The sequence below is a fragment of the Xiphophorus hellerii genome, chromosome 23 (genome assembly GCF_003331165.1).
Source record: "Xiphophorus hellerii strain 12219 chromosome 23, Xiphophorus_hellerii-4.1, whole genome shotgun sequence".
NCBI classification, from domain to species: Eukaryota; Metazoa; Chordata; class Actinopteri; order Cyprinodontiformes; family Poeciliidae; genus Xiphophorus; species Xiphophorus hellerii.
The window spans coordinates 30,164,297-30,185,224 of NC_045694.1; the positions used below are offsets into that span (position 1 = coordinate 30,164,297).

At 39.4% G+C, this 20,928-nt stretch overlaps 2 protein-coding genes across 3 annotated transcripts; one reads left to right on the forward strand and one right to left on the reverse strand.

Annotated features, from left to right (window-relative positions):
- Positions 1-67: 67 nt before the first annotated feature.
- Positions 68-20,897, reverse strand: LOC116714748 (uncharacterized). Its single transcript, XM_032555478.1, has 6 exons — positions 19,693-20,897; positions 11,800-11,859; positions 10,264-10,395; positions 9,846-9,992; positions 1,115-1,172; positions 68-239 (listed from the first exon to the last, which is right to left on the reverse strand). Exons 1-6 carry the CDS (start codon positions 20,029-20,031, stop codon positions 133-135), a joined length of 843 nt encoding a protein of 280 aa, XP_032411369.1. The 5' UTR covers positions 20,032-20,897; the 3' UTR covers positions 68-132.
- Positions 15,014-18,720, forward strand: LOC116714747 (zinc finger BED domain-containing protein 1-like). Of its 2 annotated transcripts, none has more exons than XM_032555476.1 (2): positions 15,014-15,665; positions 16,458-18,720. In XM_032555476.1, the coding sequence occupies exon 2, from the start codon at positions 17,165-17,167 to the stop codon at positions 18,116-18,118; it is 954 nt and encodes a 317-aa protein (XP_032411367.1). In that variant the 5' UTR covers positions 15,014-15,665; positions 16,458-17,164; the 3' UTR covers positions 18,119-18,720. Both variants share the same exon structure in this region, with proteins under 2 accessions (XP_032411367.1, XP_032411368.1).
- Positions 20,898-20,928: the final 31 nt, after the last annotated feature.

The following is a 20,928-nucleotide window of genomic DNA, read 5'->3' on the forward strand; positions in this document are numbered from 1 at the left end:
ACTGATGGAAGCTGTACTAATCAGTCTCTGTCTGACTGATCTTTAACTTCATATTACATTGCTTGGCTGATAGAGCACTGAAACTGATCTTAGAGTGGTGATGGAAACCAGCTGGATGGTCAGGGTTCTGGGTCAGGTCAGTCTGCTGTAAGGAGGACGGTTAGAGGGAGCCTCCTCTTCCTCTTTGGTGACTCCAACAGATGTTTGAGGAGAGTTGAAAAGTTTGTCATCACCACCTGCTGGACATACAGGAGAACTACATCACAAGACGGCTGAGACATACCGAATGGGCAATATTTAGAGTCAGGACCTTAAAGAGCTAATTACATTGATTTTAACATGTTAAAAATTTCACCCCAGTTCTTTTTAAACATACAAATGTTTAGAGCTGGAACCTTTGTATTCATGTGTTTCTGGTACCCCAGTAAATCTGATGCACAAGAGACATTACGCACACAGCAGCGATGGACGACAAAGCTGCTTCTCTTGGCAAACTGAGGATTTCTGTTTCAAAAAAAGATCTGATGGGTTGTTAGAAGACAATTGTTGTGTTCAGGCTGTGCTAAAAAGAGTTAACCTGTCAGTGAAGCTATTCAAGCCCATAATAGCATCTCAATGCTAAACATGTAGCAGCAGCATTGATGGCCACAGCACGAATGTTAAAACAGACATAAGTATTTTTTAATAGCGCTTTGCACCATTATGATGGCTAAATAACCTGAACAGATTAAAACAAGAAATCTTTATGTCTACTAATTTAGCAGCAAAAAATGGTTTTTGAACTAAAATGTTGCTTACTTTGTTGATATACTTTGGATTAAAGTTCCATTAATTGGAATTAATGGAATTAATTGTCTTGCAGACCCTGCAATTAACTTGATTAAAAGTTTTAATGAAGTCCCATCACTAGTGATACTACAAACAAACAGCTTGATAAGTATCAGCTAACAAAACTTATCTGAAAACATAACAGGCTTGACATGCACCATGCATGAAGAACAATACTGACACGAAAGGCTTATATGTCTTTACCTTACATTAAGACTTTCACTGTGTCTGGAGCTCCACACACTAACTGTCACCCAAACAGACCACGTCTGATTTGATGGCTTACCTTGCCAAGTACACACCAACTCAGTGTCTCCAGGGTCACTCTGAGGAACCAGGGTCTCCTGAAACACAGAAGATAACATTTCAGGAAGGTGATACTTGATGGATGCTTCTTAAATTAGAACATGGGACACAAACTACAACATTTGAAATACAATACTATTTATTTCCAAGCTAAGGTTGGGCAGTTCAGACCAGAGTTTTAGAAGCTATTATATATGCTAATACACTAGATTCTAACTGCGTTATTCAGGGCGATTCTGGGATCTGACTTTTAGGCGTGTACAAGCCTCCTATTGGATAAGTACTGCATAGGCGATTATCTTTCAGCTGGCAACAAGTTATTTAACCCCAGCTGATGCAATGAGTAACTCCTCATTTCTTAAACAACCATGGCAAAAGACACATCCTGTGGTCGTGGAAAAGACGTTAGTCTGTTTAAGAAGGGTCAAATCATTGGCATGCATCAAGCAGAGAAAACATCTAAGGAGATTGCAGAAACTACTAGAATTGGGTTAAGAACTGTCCAACGCATCATTAAAAACTGGAAGGATGGTGGGGAACCATCATCTTCCAGGAAGAAATGTGGTCGGAAAAAAATCCTGAATGATCGTGATCGGCGATTACTTAAACGTTTGGTCAAATCAAATCGAAGAAAAACAACAGCAGAACTCAGGAGTATGTTTAATTGTGAACGCAAAAGCATTTCCACACGCACAATGCGAAGGGAACTCAAGGGGTTGGGATTGAACAACTGTGTAGCCATAAGAAAACCTCTAATCAGTAAGGCTAACCAGAAAAAAAGGCTTCAGTTTGCTAGGGAGCATAAAGATTGGACTCTGGAGGAATGGAAGAGGGTCATTTGGTCTGATGAGTCCAGATTTACCCTGTTCCAGAGTGATGGGCACATCAGGGTAAGAAGAGAGGCAGGTGAAGTGATGCACCCATCATGCCTAGTGCCTACTGTACAAGCCTGTGGGGGCAGTGCTATGATCTGGGGTTGCTGCAGTTGGTCAGGTCTAGGTTCAGCAACATTGTGTGCCCAAAGAATGAGGTCAGCTGACTACCTGAATATACTGAATGACCAGGTTATTCCATCAATGGATTTTGTCTTCCCAAATGGAACGGGCATATTCCAAGATGACAATGCCAGGATTCATTGGGCTCACATTGTGAAAGAGTGGTTCAGGGAGCATGAGACATCTTTTTCACACATGGATTGGCCACCACAGAGTCCAGACCTTAACCCCATTGAGAATCTTTGGGATGTGCTGGAGAAGGCTTTGTGCAGTGGTCAGACTCTCCCATCATCAATACAAGATCTTGGTGAAAGATTAATGCAACACTGGATGGAAATAAATCTTGTGACACTGCAGAAGCTTATTGAAACAATGCCACAGCGAATGCAGGCTGTAATCAAAGCTAAAGGCGGTCCAACAAAATATTAGAGAGTGTGACCATTTTTTGGTGGCGACTTTTTTTTTGGCCAGGCATTGTATATATATATATACTGTATGTATTGAATTGGAAAGAGTTATATGTATATATGTATACATATATATGTATAATGATGACATTAAAAGTGTCATAATAATGACACTTTTATGACAAAAGTGTCATAATAATGACACTTTTAATGTCATAATAAAAAGTTTGAGGCTTTTTAATTATAACAATTAAAAGGCCTCACACCTTATATATATATATATACAGTACAGACCAACAGTTTGGACACACCTTCTAATTCAATGGGTTTTCTTTATTTTCATGACTATTTATAAGGCAAGAAATCCCACTTATTAACCTGACAGGGCAGGTTGACCTATGAAGTGAAAACCATTTCAGGTGACTACCTCTTGAAGCTCATCAAGAAAATGCAGAGTGTGTGCAAAGCAGTAATCACAGCAAAAGGTTGCTACTTTGAAGAAACTAGAATATAAGGGGTATTTTCAGTTGTTTTACACTTTTTTGTTTAGTGCATATTTCCACATGTGTTATTCATAGTTTTGATGCCTTCAGTGTGAATCTACAATGTCAATAGTCATGAAAATAAAGGAAACTCATTGAATTAAAAGGTGTGCCCAAACTTTTGGTCTGTACTGTATATATATATATATATATATATATATATATATATATATATATATATATATATATATATATATATATATATATATATATATATACAGTATATACCGTATATACAGTATATCCATATATACAGTAGTTATATATATATATATATATATATATATATATATATACAGTAGATATAGATATATGTAGATATACATATAAAACTCCAATTCAATATAGTTCTGTCCCTGTCTTTTAATGTTATTATTATGACACTTTTAATGCAAAGTTGATCTAAAAGTTGCAATGAAAGTCCATTAAAAGTGCCAACCTTGCATTAAAGTGACTTTATTTTCAAAATAATGCAAAGTTGGCACTTTTAATGCAGCTTTGCATTAATAGTGTAATTATTTACCGAATGGCACTTCATGACAACAGTCATAAACATTCATAAAGACTCCTTCATGTTCATGACAGATGTTATGTCATGTTTATGATATGTCATGTCAGTTTTATGCACAGCCCGTCAAATAAAGTGTTACTGATAGCTCTATCTTTCTACCTGCCTACCTATTGATAGACCTATCTATTTATAGCTAGCTAACCTATGTAGTATCATGTTTGTAGAGACCCGGAGAGAACTAATGTTTAAAGTAGAATTATTTAACTAATAGACAAAATTACAGAGAAAATGTATCAGTATGTCTGTCATTTGTGTTTTTAGAGAAACTGGAGCACCCAGAGAAAACTTATATTTGAAGTAGGATTACTTAATTTTACTAATAAAGAAAACTATCTATGGCCTAAAAATATCTGAATCACAGACTGATTTTCATATTTAAGCATTTAACCAATCACATTTCAGCCACTATTTGTTGCCAGGGTCAAAGAAATCTGCCTGGAGGCCTTCACAATCAGTTCTGCTGGGCCTGTAGAATAAAATAAATGTCCATCAAACTGTTGCTTCAACCAATCAGATTTTGAGTTGGCGGAAACGTCAGCGTATTCACACGCTCTGATTGGATAGTCAAAGCGCGTACTAGCCAGAGCTAGCAAACTGCATCTGCTGCGCAAGCAAAGATATTGTTGTGTTGATTTAATAGCTGTTTTGTCAACCCACAATGGTGAAGGAGGAGAAGAAATGGATTTGGTTGGAGATTTACTGTCAAAGCCATTTTCAAGACGGACTTTTCAAGAAAAGCTGGACATTGTTAAACAAGGTCGGGTAACTCCGAAGCTAGCAAGCCTGTCACAACCGGGAAAAGGATTTGTCCGCCACTTTCAGTCTACTAACTAAAACTTATGCCAGAAATAGGACCGGGCAGGCTCGACTTTCAGCATTAGCTTCGATGGCGATAGAAAAGGACTTCTTCATGGAAGTGAAACGCAAGGATAATCTGCACAACAGAGTAATTGAAATCTTGAGGAAAGAAAGGAGGATGGATTTTGTGTACAAATAATCAGGATTTTTGGTGAGTAAAATGTTGCTATATTCCTAAATAATATTGCAATTTTATCAGGTTATTTTTGATGCTTTTTTTATGTGTGTCGCAGCTGTACCTGCAGTAGAAGTTTTATAGCCATAAAATAGTTATTGAGGGTTGGATTGATTCAGACGGAGCACTACTGAAGGCCTAGGTGTGAAATGCACGGCCCGCCACTGCTATCTATCTATCTGTCTGTCTGTCTGTCTGTCTGTCTATCTATCTATCTATCTATCTGTCGTTTTTGTAGGAAAACTGGAGCACCCAGAGAAAACCTTTTGTTTAAAGCAAGATTATTTGATTTTACTAAGAGAGCAAATTACAATGTCTGTCTGTGACTTGTGTTTTTAGAGAAACTGGAGCACCCAGAGAAAACTTATATTTGAAGTAGGATTACTTAATTTTACTAATAAAGACAATTATTTATCTCTATCTATCTGTCTGTCTGTTTGTCTGTCTGTCTGTCTGTCTATCTATCGGTCTGTCTATCGTTTTTGTAGGAAAACTGGAGCACCCAGAGAAAACCTTTTGTTAAAATGACGACCAATAACTTAAACTTACTAATACCGTGTATGCTACCTTCAAAGATAAGGCCTCATATGTCTGACGTAGCTAACAATCTTACAAAGATGTTATGTAAACAAATTTGAAGAACCATCCATCCATCCATCCATCCATCCATCCATCCATCCATCCATCCATCCATCCATCCATCCATCCATCCATCCATCCATCCATCCATTTTCTTCTGCTTGTCGGGTCGTGGGGGCGGAAGCCTAAGTATGGAGGCCCAGACTTCCCTCTCCTCAGCTCCAGGGGAATCCCCTCACATTCCTTGGCCAGCTGAGAAACAATTATTCATTTTGTATGGGAATGGATGGGAGTTTTACAATGTCATTCTCAGTCTCTTGGCAATCCTCAGGGAGGTGTATAGAGCTAGAGTCCAGTGAGGGAAGTCTGACAGGCGTGGTACTGCTAACCTTCTGACGACTCATTGAAGATCTGCAAGCATTGCTGGTTTTTCCCGCACAGGACTTGGAGCTGCTTCTCCCTGGTCTTGCTGCTGGCAGAGTCCCCTGAACAGGCTGTTTGCATTTCTGATGGCTGATTTTTCTTCTTTCACCTCCACACACTCTGTCCAGCTCAATTAAGGACAGCATGTCTCTCCTCTCAGCCTCACGAAGTTCCTTTTTCTCCTGCTGTTTGCGTCGTATCTGGGAACCCCACGAATCAATCAGACAAATGTTAGCTGCAGCTTTTTTCTCCTTCTCCAGTTTTTCAACCTTCTGCTGTGCAGCTTCCCGATGTTTAATGTCTTCCATTACCTTTTCCTCCATAGAAGTCCTTTTCATATCTTCTTTTTTCTTTATCAGTGAAAGTTGGTCGTACACGATTTTTTTACGTATTTCAAGACTTGTGTTGTTGTCAGCAATGTCACAGTGACTGTCACGATCTAGAACGACCGATTGATGATGAACAGCTCTTCCTGGCTCAGTAACGTTGTTCTGTGTCTTCAGGTTCTGCTGAGCCGCCTTCTTCTGTCTACTTTCCTCACCTCGGTATCCAGGAAGAATCCCTTGCCTTTCAGCCCTGTCCATTTCCCTCTTCTTTTTCTCTTTGCGTTTATGTCTGGCAGCCAATTCATCAGCCAGAGGGTTTTGCGTTGGAGTTTTCTGTTGCTTCTGTATTTTATGTGACAATGTGGCAGTCTCATCCTCGTAAAACATGTCACAACGCTTTTCCTGTAAAAGAACATCACATTTCTTCAGTACGTCCTCTAAACTGTAATCACTAGATTTCTTTTTTTCTTTGGTATGCAGAGTCTCATTCTGTCTGAAAAATTTCCGGCATTGCTCTTTCTTCCGTCTAATCGTCTCAATTTCCTCAGTTTGATGGAGTCTATCTGACTCCATCATGGCAGCCCTGTATTGCCTTTCAAGTTTAGCTCGTTTCTCCTCCTTCTGTTGTTTATATAGAATTTGAGCATCCCAGGTATCAGTCAGAGACTGTTTCATTTCATCTTTCTGCTTCCTTTCTTCTTCGTCTTGCAACTTCTGGAGTAACTGCTGATTGGCCCTCTCTGCACAACGCTTGTTCTCCAGAAGAATGTAATTGGCAGCTTCTTTCCTCTTTATTTTGTCTAGATTGTCGTAAACAATCTTTTTACAATCCTGTTGCGAAAGGACCTTTTCAGGAAGCCTCATCTCACGCTGGTGTTGAAACACAGATATAGAAGGAAAGTCTTCATTTTTCTCCCGCATAGCCATTTCTTTAGAAAAAATGTTCTCCTCTAAAGTGTCTTTCGCAACTTCTTTTTTCTTCAGGTCCTGTACGATGGGTTTCTGTTCCTTTTTACATGACAAAGGCTTCTTAAACTGTTTGTCATGTTTGTCTTTCCCAGTAACCTCATTGCAATTAGCTGTGGACACAGCTCTTTGTCTCATTTTTCGTTCATGTTCTGCATGTTTTGTATGTATGGTCCAGTATGAAACAACGGTGTTTGAAGATTCTTCCTGCTCTCGAAGTCGCAAAGCTTGGTACAGTTCTTCATTTGGTTGTATCTTCTTTGTCCTTACCATAGGAATAATAATCTTGGGTAAACGAGGGGAGTCCATCTTCCTTTTCTGTCTCACGGTGCAAAGAGAACAATTCACTATAAATCCGCTGGGTTCTGCAGGTCTGGCTCTAGAACACAAGTGACAAACTATTTAAGAGGTTTCAGAGCTGATGTCATAGACCTATGACACAAAGCATCTGATCCTAATGACATCATCAGTTAGGTAGAAGTGTAACATTAGTTGCTATTGCTATGGTAACCAGGAAAAGCTCTGAAGTGATTCAGACCTTCTAGTAAAGGAGATGTTTCAAACCATTAAAACATTTCCAAATAAATTCATTCATATTAAGACAGATGAAACTTTTCCCAACAATTTAGACTAGTTTCTGCCAATGTGGCTGTAATTTAAATAGGCTTAACAATGCAAAACACAATCACCTGGTTTCCCATTAAATCTGCTCAACAGTGTTTTCCTCATCAAAAGACATTTTTGATGAGGAAAAGTGTTGGATGAACTCAGGTTAAACTGTCTCTCATTTAGACATCTTTAGCGCTTTGTTCCTTTATCTCATTTTATTTTGTATGACACATGACTTCCAGTTTTTGATTTGATGTTATTTTATTTTTATTTTGCTCTATATATGTTGTAGAATGGCAGCTTAACGGCAGAAAGGAACAGAAGATTAGCGGCCCTATTGATAGAGGCACAAGGTATGTTTCTTTTGTAAATGAGGATGGTTCTAATTTTTTAATTGATTGAAATTGTGAATTTGTTGTATATAAACACTAGGGCATAGTTTTGAATTAGAGTTGATATTTTTAGAGGTGAACATTATTTTTAGTTGAAACGTTCTGGTTGTAAGAGTGTGTTTTTGTAGCTTACACTGTCCTTTTTGTGTGTGTGTGTGTGTGTGTGTGTGTGTTTGTGCATACAGCTATTACAGTGAAACTCAGGGTTTACTTCCAATAAACAATCCTTCATTTGGGGCTGGGGGTGTTGCTCACTTTTTTTTATCTTTAATCCTATTAGGCGTGTGCTGCTGTTCATGCCTGTATATATGTGTGGCCCAGTGTAGACAAATGAGCCAAACACATTCAACTGAAAAACGGAAGTGGGTTTTATTCCCGACTGTCCTCAGATGGAACAGTATTAATTTTGGTTTGATTTGTATGGCAGCGCATTGCTATCACACAGAAAAAAAAATATTTTCAATGCTATCACGCTATAGCGTGATACTTATCTTAGACGTGATACGTATCTTGTTTAAACGTGATAATTGTGTGTCCAGGAAGTGGCGGAAATTCAATGTTGAACTTTAGAGTATGGAGCATTATTATTACTGGAGCAGAGTTCACCAAATATAAAATACCTCACTTACAGACCAGGCTGATCTGGGTTTGGCTCTCTCTCTCTGCCATGCTTCATAAACATGATGGTCCTGACTCCATTGAATCATGGTGGTGATCTAATCACTGATACATTCTGTCCTTTGCTCATGTGAGCTGGCAGGCAGTGAAGGTGCACCGGGTCGAGGATTGTGTGGTTTATTGCTAAGGGTTGGTGGATTAGGAGCAATTTGCTAACTGATAGCAACAGGAACTGTTTCCATGACGCGTACCTTTCTGGTTTCAGTCTTGAAATCAGAACACGTCAGTGTTTAGCCCACTAATGTGGACTAAACAGTGGGTGGGGATTTAGGTGAGTATGCCAAATACACTGAAGCATTTTGCCTTTGTCACAATTGAGATTTCATAGATTTCATTGACTGTGTCCTTTTCCTACACTTGTTGTGACAAATTCCTATAATACATCTTATTCTACGCAGTGCCTCATCCTTACCTGAGTCTGAACTGTCTAATCACGCAGATTAGAACAAAAAAATGGGGAGTTTTGAACTTCATGAGCCCGTCTTGATGGTGGAGTCCAGCCGACTGCAGCCGTCACAGGGCTTTATGTGTCTATGAAGCTAATGTGTAACCCTCCTGCAGTCTTAGCGCAATGCTTATGAGGAGTGCAGGAAATGTCACAGTGGGACACCGGGGAACCATCAGATTCCAAAACTACACAGAAAAAGCCCCTTGTAAAAGCACACGCAAGGTCAGCGCAATCCCACCGGACCGCGCGGACCATAGGAAAAGACTGGAGGGTCCAAATGAACCCATCTCTGACCACTGCAGATGAAACAGGTAGTGTTTGTTTGGGAAGTTTTCAACATACAGGAGCTTTACTGTTCATTTTAGGCTGTTTTCAAACATCAGTGTTAGCATAGCTGGCACGTGTCATTCTTTGGTATTCCTCTTTTTTTTCCCATCTGCCTTTATGGGAAAGTTCGTCTGAATGACTCTTTTGTGTTAGTCCTGTTGGCTGCACAGGGTCGCATATGTTTCCTTTCTGTCATGTTAGCAGGTTAAACTCACAACACAGGACGGTAAGGAGCTAAGAGTCTGTTATTTTAAATCAATACATTTTCTAGTATTGATTAAATTGAGACATTGGTTATTTGGACTTGAGAACCCTACTAGCAACTTCCACAGACACAACAGCATGACCTTTGGAGAAACATTGTACCATGACCTTTCAGCCTCACACCAAGAGGCGGTGGGCTACCAGTCCTTACCAGTCCAGTCCTGGAATCATAGCAGCCACAGCATGGAAGACTCCGGAAACCCACATAACCAATGAGGGAGGACAGAACCAGGCTGATGATGCAGGTCAGGATGATGGTGGCATTGGCTCCTTTCACCAGCCGATGGAGAACAAATGTCTGAGTTAGGAGACAGAAATAATATCAGTGTGACACAGTTTGCTGCTGTTAGGTACAAATACGTCCAGAGCCACACTTAAAACCATGTTCCACCAAAATAAAAGAAGCTTCAGAAGCTTGAGTCACTTCAACTTGTCTGGTTTGTAGACAGCAGCTACTGTCACTGCTGTCAGTTGTTAGAAAGGCTGTGAAACAGCAGACAGATGTGTGTGTACTTGAAGTTCCACCAAATGAAGAGCTCTGAATGCAGCCGGCTGTGCGTGGTAGTTACCACTTTGGCACTTTTGTGTTGGTGGAAGACGTCTTCGTCCTCTTCCCCATAGGTCAGCGTCAGAGAGGAGTAGCCGAAGATGACGACCGCAGCTGCACAGGAAAGTCCTGCAGCCACCACCATGCAGCTGACCTGAGGACAGACACAAAACGTCCAGACAGTTTGGGACGTGTTTATGTGTGGAAGGGACGAGCAGCAGGGAAACGATGGAATGAGGAGTTAACCTCACGCCTGTTGAGGGATTCCAGCTCATCCTGCGACCTTTCCATTTCCAGGCCATTTCATAAGAGAGCCATGCAGCACCACAGTATCAGCTTACACCACAACACTTCCACACATAGCCATGGTACAAGGTAAATACACACACCCTAAATTTAAATCATCACCAATAAGGATGTTCAAATGATCCCATCCCAAGTAGTTCTTAAGATGAGTGAAATATATGTATTGAAAAATCTACTGAACAACAGAGAGAGAGAGAGATGTACATTTGTGCAATGAGGGAAGGTGCCACCTAAGGAGATCATCTATATCAAGGTGTGTAAAAGAATTTAGAATAAAAGCTATAAAATTGCCAAAAACAAAGAGATTTGACTGACTCTGAACAGTGGCGCCCTCAAAAGGGGGATCAGGGGGAAACATGACCCCTCTGGAAAAACATTCACTCCACTGCCCCCCATAGAGAGTCATATTCAGATCATAGCTAGGCATACAGAGTCATCTTCTGCAATCCAGACATAAGCGTAAAACCCAATAAAAAATGAATTGACAAATCAATCAATCAATTAATTCATCCATCCATCTGAAACTTCCCTGGAGGTGCAGTTGACTCTGAAAAGTCAAAACTTGAAAATGTGTAAAACGTAGCGGTGGACGATAAATCAATAACAATATATATCGCAACAGAAAATCATCAATATCAATAGAAAATATGTCTGATACAATTTTGATTGGACTCTGTTCCAGAAAAGCATTCTGGGGGATGTAGGCAGAGGAAAGGCTTTAGCTACTCAACCTCTCACAGCCAGCTAAGCTAGATTGGTGGCATCAACTAACTCACTCACTCACTCTTTGGTTTCCTAGCAACAGCCTGCTGAGTACCATGCGCAGCAGCAGTTTCAGGTTTCACCACTGTGCTAAGAAGCACAGTGGTGAAATAAACAGCAGAAATAAACAGCAGCAGCATGGAGTGGAAGGAGAAAACGACTGAAATTGAGGATTAAACAGTAAAGATCATGTCACCAGCTTGGCAGCATTTCAGGTATTTAAAACAAAACACTAATCCATAATTATCAGCATCCACTGATATAAAATGTTTATATCGTGATATGGTTTTCAGCCATATCGCCCAGTCCTTGTAAAAAGTTAACAGTACCTTGGCATTGTGAGGCATCAAACTGGAAGAGATCACTGAGCTTAGAGTGTCATCAGCAGGTTGCCACGTCGACACAGACTGAAGAGGTGTCTCTGAGCTTGCCATATGTACCAGCCTATTGTCACCTAAAGAGAAGCAGAGTTCAGAAGCTGGAAACTCACCAACACAGCGTTCTTCCTCTGGGATGCAAACAGCGCCAGCACACCAGGACAGGCCATGAACTGAAAACAACAGGAAGCAGTGTGAGCGAGGATCCTAATTTGATCATAGTTAGGCCTGTCACGATAACAAATTTTGCTGAACGATTAATTGTCTCAAAAATTATTGCGATAAACGATAATATTGTTTGAAGACCTTTTTACACTGATGTAATGGAAATGATGTAATAATGCATGCGATTTCCTGCCAAAGATAGATACACTTTAATTTCAAAAGAACACTAAACACTGGAACTGATAAACAAAATAAACAAAAACAAAAATAAAATGGATTCTCAGTCTCCATTAACAAAAAATTTACTTGAAAAAAAACTAAACAACATAAAGCCAAAGTGGAAATAAATACTGCATTCAACCAAAAGAGTGCAGATTATGAAGTCTGTATACTATGTTGCCCTTCAGTAATAATTAGATTTATATAGAGAAAATGGGCACATCGACTACCTGATGCAATAATTCACACTACAAGGTTTTTTTGCCCCTATTTTTCCCCTTAAGACAATGTTAGAACGCCGGCCGTTCTAACATTGTCGCTTACGATTTCGTAACCGATCATCCTGTAGTGTTTGGTGTGTTACGGTAGATCAGGGGGCTCAATACGTCGATCACTGGAAGGTTTTGAGTTGATCTCAACAGTTGGTGACAAACTGAACACCGCCAGGACGATGAGACCAGAACTTCCTCTTCTGACACGTTTATCAAAATATTCACTAAGGTCCTAAACGTTTGTAGCTTCATTAAAGAATTATATCAACAAATAATAATCAACAAAACCTGTTAAAATTTATATTCTCAGTAATTATTGTTTCAACAACGTGTTGCGCAATTCAGTGCGTTTCAGTTCCATTAGCAAAAAAAAAAAGCGACTCAAAGACCGACTGACTAGCAGAGCAGGAGTTTACATTAGCTAATCAACCAATAATGGAGAAATAAATATCAAGCCTGGAAACTTGACATCGTAACGGACTGAATGTTATGTTTTTAACGTCGTATCTCCGCTTGCCGGGCGCAGGCGGTTGCCACGGCAACGGGCGTGCTTAACGACAAAAGAGAGAGAGAGTGTAAAACGGTAGGAGAATCTCACTGAGGAAGAAATATACTGCATTAGGTTTTCTATCACTTTATTATGTCTGCTATAACTGATGTATATTCGCATATAAAATAAGTCAATAAAGTTTAATTTACAATTTTTATGTCTTCCTGTCATGAGAGGTAGATCTCAGCCGGCTGGTGAGAGAAAAAGTAGATCTTGGTCTAGAAAAGTTTGAGCACCCTGCGGTAGATCGTCGTTGCCGCTCCGATCTAAATCAGGGGTTTTCACCGACCGGGAGCTTTAACTCAGCCTGTTGAATGTGACAGGTAGCCAATCAGAAAGAGTGGATTCTACTCAGTGCTTTCTGAGGGGAAATGACGTCGGGGAATCCCAAACAGCTGACACGGCGCATCCCGAAGTCCAGCGGACATCGGAGATGATATGTGGAAACAACATTAATGTTTATTCAACATTTTGTCCAAACAATACAGAAATGACAAGGGGAGGAGTTGGAGCTAAATTGCTACTGCAGTTGATAAACCCGGTAACTTTTCAGCTGTTCTTTGTTAACGTGACATTAATAGGTTCTAATGATTTTCATTCAGTCAGGACTTTACGCTGACACTAGCCACATGCATTGCAGGTAGATTGTAGTAAAGCATTGATTAATGCCTGGTTTTAAAATTAGTTCACTGAACTTGTAGCCATTATTTTGTGCCCATTGTTGGACACCACATGGCAGGAACGAACCGTTATACCTAGGATTTCTGTCAGCTAATAATGTGTTGTCTCTCAGGTTTCTAAAATGGGCAGCTCTAAGATCGTGTCGTGTCCGCTGGGCTTTACACTAAGGAAATGAGGAAGGGAGGAGTCAGTGGAGAGCACCGGAGTTGAGCCTTTTTTCATTTAGTGTCATTAACAGAAAGAGACGATAGTGCCGATAATTAAAATGATGTCGATGGTTTTAATTTATCGTATGATTAATTGATTTATCGTTTATCGCGACAGGCCTAATCATAGTATTAATTATTACCGCAATTAACTATGAAAACTCAACTTTCATGATTGAAAATTTTCATAATTTTCAATTTAATATGTGTCTGGGCTGAGGCCACATTTCATGAACACTGTGACTTTAAACAGATCAAATGCTGTTTAAAAGTATATCATCCAAGGTTATTTAACATGTTAATGGCTGTGTAGGGATTAACTCCTGTAGCAGTCTGTATTACTGCAGATCTGAAGAAGCCTCTGACTGAAGACACTGTTGTATGATAGTTTGATGATGAGGATGCTCCAGGTTGTTCATAATGTTCATCATTTCGTAAAGAATCTCCACACGTCCCGTTACGACGGTTGGAAGAGATGATTTGAACTTCCTCCTCCTCCTCCTGGATAAACGGCGTAACAGCAGGTACAGTACCATCAGTGAGTCCACCTCTGCTGTTTCTCTTCCTATTTCATCTTTGTGTGTGGTCAGAACATTGGCTCCATTGTGTCCTCAAAAATTACTTTTTTGTTTTTGGGTGGGGTGGGGGGCAGTTTTGGAAATTCAAGCATTCCCCATGATAGTTAAACTACATCCAGAATATGTCGGATTGTTGATGAATTTTTATTTCTCTGGAGGCATAGTTACAGATTTATTGTTCAAACTTTGGTCCAACTTAACCAAAATCTAGATTCTTTTTTAAACGAATACAATTGTCTGTTTAGTCATGTTTTCAATATCTTTACAGTGACTATTCATGGTTCAGATTTTGGGGTTCAATATTTGCAGATATTTCCATAGAATGCTATTTCAAATTATTTGTGAAAACCACAAATATTTTTTTTCTGTAAAGCCCAACTAAGTTATTATGAAGAAAATGCAGCTAGAGAAGTTGAAATGTCTTGATGCAACGCTGCTTAGCAAACAATTGGCTGTCGATTACAAAACTGTCAATCCAAGAGCACCGTTAAATTACACAGTATTGATCGTAAACTTCAAAGTGGAAATACGGAAGACTGGATGTTAGCTTCTGTGGTAGTGTCAACATGGCTTCCACTGTGTGTATTAATGCATATTAAGGTATATTTGATGTTTGAACTATTAAGATGTAGTTACAAGTGTTTTATGAAGGGGTCTCAAGTATTTATAGATTTTAGCCATTCGCAGACAACTCTGGTTCTTAACACCCACAAATCCTGGAGGTTCACTGCATACCAAAAACACATTAACATATCCTTAACTATCATATTAAAAGTGGATTTTACATCAAATATCATTTTCTAAGTCAATTTGAGGATTTAGCTAGAATATTTATCTGGACATCAGTACAGGCTGGTGAAATTGTCAGATATTTAATAGTGATGATTAGGGCTGAAACGATTCATCGAGTAACTCGATTACAAAAAATCCTCGAGGAAATTTATCTGCCTCGAAGCTTCGCTAAATTTATTGTATTGTAATAAGCAATGCTGTTAAATACGCAGCACACTGGTCTAGCCGGAGGGTTTTGGTGTTGCACAACGCTACCACTTCCGTTAGCGCCTGGAGCACATGTGCTAAGTTTGTAGCTATGGAGGGAACCGGAGAATGCTCAGAAGGAGAACCCCGAAAGCGACAAAAAATGTCAAAAGTTTGGGAACATTTTAGGCTAAACAGAAAGGACAACACAGCGCAATGCATCCACTGCAAAGCAGAATTGGCGTACCACAACAGCACAACATCAATGTTGCAGCATCTGAAGAGAAAACACCCGCTACATGCATCCAACTCGTACACGGTTGCCAACAGGTAACGTTTATGTTCTCTTTGCTAACTACGTTGTGTGATAATCTGCCATGTTATAGATGTAAATTGAGGCACATTATTTTGCTAACGTTACATCTAAACATAGCGGTTACTTAACCGGGTGTAGTGTAAATTGTATGTGAGGGTGGAACTGAGAGAAATTATGCAGGACTTAATGTAAGTTTGTTAATAAAAATACGCAGCAACAGATTACAGGCATAAGCTGAAAAGCATTTATTTATTGGTGTCTTTCCATCCTGAAAAGTTACAGTCTTTTCTTCTCGCTACTGTTATGTATGAATTAGAAATTTTTGATTAATATTTTTTGTAGTAATTCTATATTTGTTTATACCTAAGCAATCAAGAATAAATAATAGCATCGTTTTAATAAAAATAGCAACATTTTTGCATTTTATCATGACTAGTTAAGGCTGCAGAACTCTGTACAAACTCAAACCTTTACATTTTGAGTAAGTTTATTTTTTTCCTAACATATAGATTACATTCTGTTTTCCAATACATAAAAAAACATTTCACTGCATTTAGATTTTTCTGTGATGGTTAAAAATAATGCTTTTAATTAAAGCATCCTCAAAACTCACACATAAATGAAAGCCTTAAATCCATAAATAAAATAAAACTGAAACTAAAGCTGCTATCATGGCAGATGAGCTGTCAGTGCAGATTCCAACGTAATAATATTAAATGTTATAATATCCAAATTAGTGCACTTGAAATATATTTAATTCATAACAAGGAATAAACAAATAATCATTACATTGTGCTTCTTTTCAGTGAACCGAAGAGTCATACGTTGGACAGCTTTGTTCAAAGGGTTCCAGGATGTTCGGTTGTTCAAGCAGCTGAGTTCACAAACAGCATTTTAAATATGATCATCACAGACATGCGACCGCTGTCCGTGGTGGAAGATGAAGGATTCCAGAAGATGATCTCCACCTTCAATCCAAATTATACCCCTCCTTCCAGAACCTACTTTGTAAAAATGATGGAGAAAAAGTATGAAGAAATCAAAGACAAATTGAAAAACATCCTAAAAGAGACAGACAGCATTGCTCTCACAGCAGACATTTGGACAAGTGTTGCCACAGAGGCATATCTTGGAGTGACATGCCACTTTCTTGGAGAGGACTGGAAAATGAAGTCCCACACCCTGACAACAATGCCACTTGAAGAAAGACACACAGCAGCAAACATTGCAGAGTGGCTTGAGGAGGTTATTGCAAAGTTTGATGTTCCACCTGAGAAAGTCAGAGCTGTCATCCACGACAATGGTGCCAATATTGTAGCAGCAGTGAAGATTTTGGCAGAAAAGCATAAGTGGGCATCTGTGCGATGTGCAGGGCACACCCTGAACTTGGTGGTACAGAATGCTCTGAAGAGCAACCAGAGCATCTCAAAGTGTGGCAGCTGCAAGATGTCTTGTTGAACATTTTAAAAAAAGTGAACTGGCTTGCACAAAGCTGAAGGATAAGCAACAGCAAATGGGCACAGCATCACACATGCTCATACAAGATGTAAGCACTCGTTGGAACAGTACTTTCCACATGCTGTGTAGGCTGCTGGAGCAAAGATGGCCGATAACTGCTGCACTATCTGACCCAGCATTGACACCACGAGGAAAACACTACCTTGATCTTAAGCCAGAGCATTGGAATATTATAGAGGAGATAAGCAAGGCTCTTCAGCCATTTGAAGAAGCAACGGTGTTTCTGAGTGGGCAAGACTACGTTACTCTTTCTGCACTTCCACAACTTGTGCAAAGCCTCAAGAAGTCCATACAGACCCAAGTTTTTGAGACTGCACCAGCTCAGTCATACCAAGCTGAAGTGATGGCACAGATCACAACAAGATGGGAAGGACTATTTATGTGTCAGCCTCAATCCTCAAATACTGTTGTACTTACTGCTGCTTTAGATCCCAGATTTAAGAAACTTAAGTTCTTGCCCCCAGATGAAGCCTTTAAGATCCAAAGCATGGTTCAAACAATGGTCCTTGATGTCAAAAAGAAAATGAGACAGAAAAATTCAGGTGAAAATGAGGTCTCCACTGATGCCCAAGACAAGCCTGTAGAGCATCAGCAGAACACCAACACATTTTTCAGCAATCTACTGGGTTCTTCAGAATCCAGCACAAGTGATGAGGAGGATGAGGAACAGCATTTGAACCAAGATGTTCAAAAGGAAGTCTTGATGTACTTTGGAGAGCATACACTGTCCAAGAGGGAGAACCCACTTCTATGGTGGAAATCAAATGCAGCACGGTACCCAACACTGTCAAAACTTGCAAAGTTCTTTCTGTGTATACCAGCAACATCAACACCATCAGAACAGCTTTTTTCCGCAGCAGGGAACATCGCATCGAAGCGCAGGGCAAGCCTCAGTTCACAACATGTCGACATGCTCACTTTCCTTCACAGCAACCATAGTCTTCTTTAAGGCTTCTTTAACAGTTAAACACATGCACACCTGTGTGTTGGAGCATTTAAGAAATGCATATTGAATAACATTCAGTATATGTTGGATTTAAGATATTTTTTTATTCCATCTTTAAGAACATCCAAGTTGATTTTGTTGAGGTTCAAGTTGTTTTTGTAAAGCCAGTGTTTACTATTTTGCCTTAGTAATCTTTTCTATTAATTCTTTTTTTATTTCTCCTCTGTTTTTGCAGTTAAGAAAGCAGGAAATCTGTTCTACCTCAGATTTGAAACTTATAATTTGAATGTATAAAAGGCAGTATTCTCTGGTTTGCCTTAACTTTTCTATTTAAAGCTAATGAATATTTTTTTACTCTTTTGTGTTAGCACTGAAAAAACCAAGGAATTTGTTGCACCTTAGACTTAAAATATATTGTATAAAATGCAGTATTTACTATTTTGTCTAAACTTGTTTTATTTTTAAATCAAGTATTTTCTTTATTTATCTTTTCTGTTTGAACTTTAGAACAAAAAAGCAAGAGATTTGCTGTACTACTGATTTGAAACTTTACTGGAGGTTTAATGTTATTGCGTTATTATCAATAAAATGTTAGAGTTAAATGAGTTGTTTACTTAGTTCTTTTACGTGTATGTGTATTACTCACTAAAGATAAATACATAAACTAAAAGCTGGAGTATAGACATTTTTATAAGCATATTTGTGAGCCTGCCACTTTATTATTTGAATATAATTTAATATCTTAGTATAACTTTTCTTCAGGTTAAAGCAAACTACTGTTACAAGTAAACTTTCTAAACTACAAACATTTAACTGTTAGGGATGCTCAAAAAGGAGATATTGGACTTATCTGGACTAACTGGTGTTATTGCAGATTTGACAATAGTTTATTTTATAAATTTTTTTTATCCGATTACTCGATTAATCGTAAGAATAATCGATAGATTACTCGATTACTAAAATATTCGTTTACAACAGCCCTAGTGATGATATCATATTCTCCAATAAGGAACGTTACCCTTTGACTGATTAAAAAACGTTACAAGTCAGTTAACTGAAAATTATTTTAATCACTAAAAAGAAAAAATAATAATCAAGGATAAATGCCACAGACTGGCGACCTGTCCAGGGTGACCCCGCCTCTCGCCCGGAACGTTAGCTGGGGATAGGAACCAGTACCTCCTGGTTCCCACTGTCCCCACTGGGGACAAGGGTGTTAGAAAATGGATGGATGGAATAATCAATGATTGCTTAGTTGTTGTTTTTTTACAGCAGAATCTAAAGCAAATTAATTAAGCATATTTTAAAAAGCGATTCGCCGTCCTCCCGACTCTTCATGTTCATAATAATCATGAAAGACTGAAGATGGAAGGGGGGGGGGGGGCGAATGAAAGTCTGCTCACGGCCTCAGCCAATCTTTGGCCGACCCTGTCAACAGTCATTATTCTTCTCCAAGAGGATCCACACCATATTTTAGAAAGCGGTCTCCTATATGAGCCTGTAACACACCAATAACACTCCGTAGGTATCCTGATACCTGGATGCCCACCGAGCAGAGCCTTCCAGGTGATACTGACCAGTCCTCCCCACACCGGCGTCCTGCTGGTGCTCAGCGGGGTGTTCTTGCGGAAAGCAGCGTCCATTAAGCCGCAGACGACACAGAGACCCGCACAGGCTATCTGAAGGATGCCCAGGATGAGCACACTCCTCTGGTTGAATATGAAGTACCGGTACCGGTCCATGTTCAGACGGAAATCCCCCCGCTCTGCTTCTGTTTCGGTTTGAAGAAGCTCTGAGGGAAACGTGTGAGCGAGGCTGATGCTAAGCGCCGTTTGGTTGGGTTTATGACTCAGAAACATTAACACATAACTATTGACTGGAGAAAAAAAAATAACTTTCTTGTAAAAAAGTCCCATTAACAGGTTCGTCACCACAGCGGCAGTATTCCGGAGAAGTTTCGGTGTCAGTTTGGAGGCAGGAAGTTTGTTTATCCATTAACCTGGCTGAACCGGGCGCAGGTGGAGGGGGAAGCGTGGGATGTTTCTGCCCAGAGTTTGGACTCTCAGGCTCTCACACCCCGCCCACATCACATTATAGCCATTCCTTCCTGGTACAGAAATCACAGGTGCCTTGTGGAGATTAGCGGGGTTTTTTTTTTAAGACCTTGCTTTCGCTGTTCATAAAATTTCAAAGACTATTTTTAGGAAATATATCCAATTTTTGAAAAGTCAATATTCTCTGTGTTTTTAGGACTGGCTGAGAGTAGATTTGTTCAAACTGTTCTTGGAAAATGTTGCAAATTAATTTCTTTTTTATTCCAGTAAACAACTGTCTATAATATCTATCTGTATTTCTTTGTATCTTCGTGGAAGAAGTGCACAAATATAGCTGCACACAACATGTGCAGCAGATGGGAACGAAGCTGGTATCTGAAAGTTCATGATTTGGAAACGGCTTAAAATGGATACCGAGACAAATCTGGCCAACATCAAACAAAGATATTTTCCAACATAATTTAAGATTTCTGAAACTTTAATTTTACTTCTGAAAAAACTTTGTAACCCTTTATAACCGTATGCACTTGAGCTTAAGATCACAAACTGATGGCTATAAATTCTCCAGAATTTTCTTCTAGTGAGCAGAACTGAGGGATCTATAACTAGCAAACCATCTAGAATCTGGAAGCAGCAAAGCAACCAAACCACTATGCTGCCACCACCACCATATGTTCTTTTCCTGAAATACTTTGGCTTAAGTCTCGAAGTTCATTTCGCTTTTAGTCTGAAGAATCATAGAACAGCAGGCTAAAAATA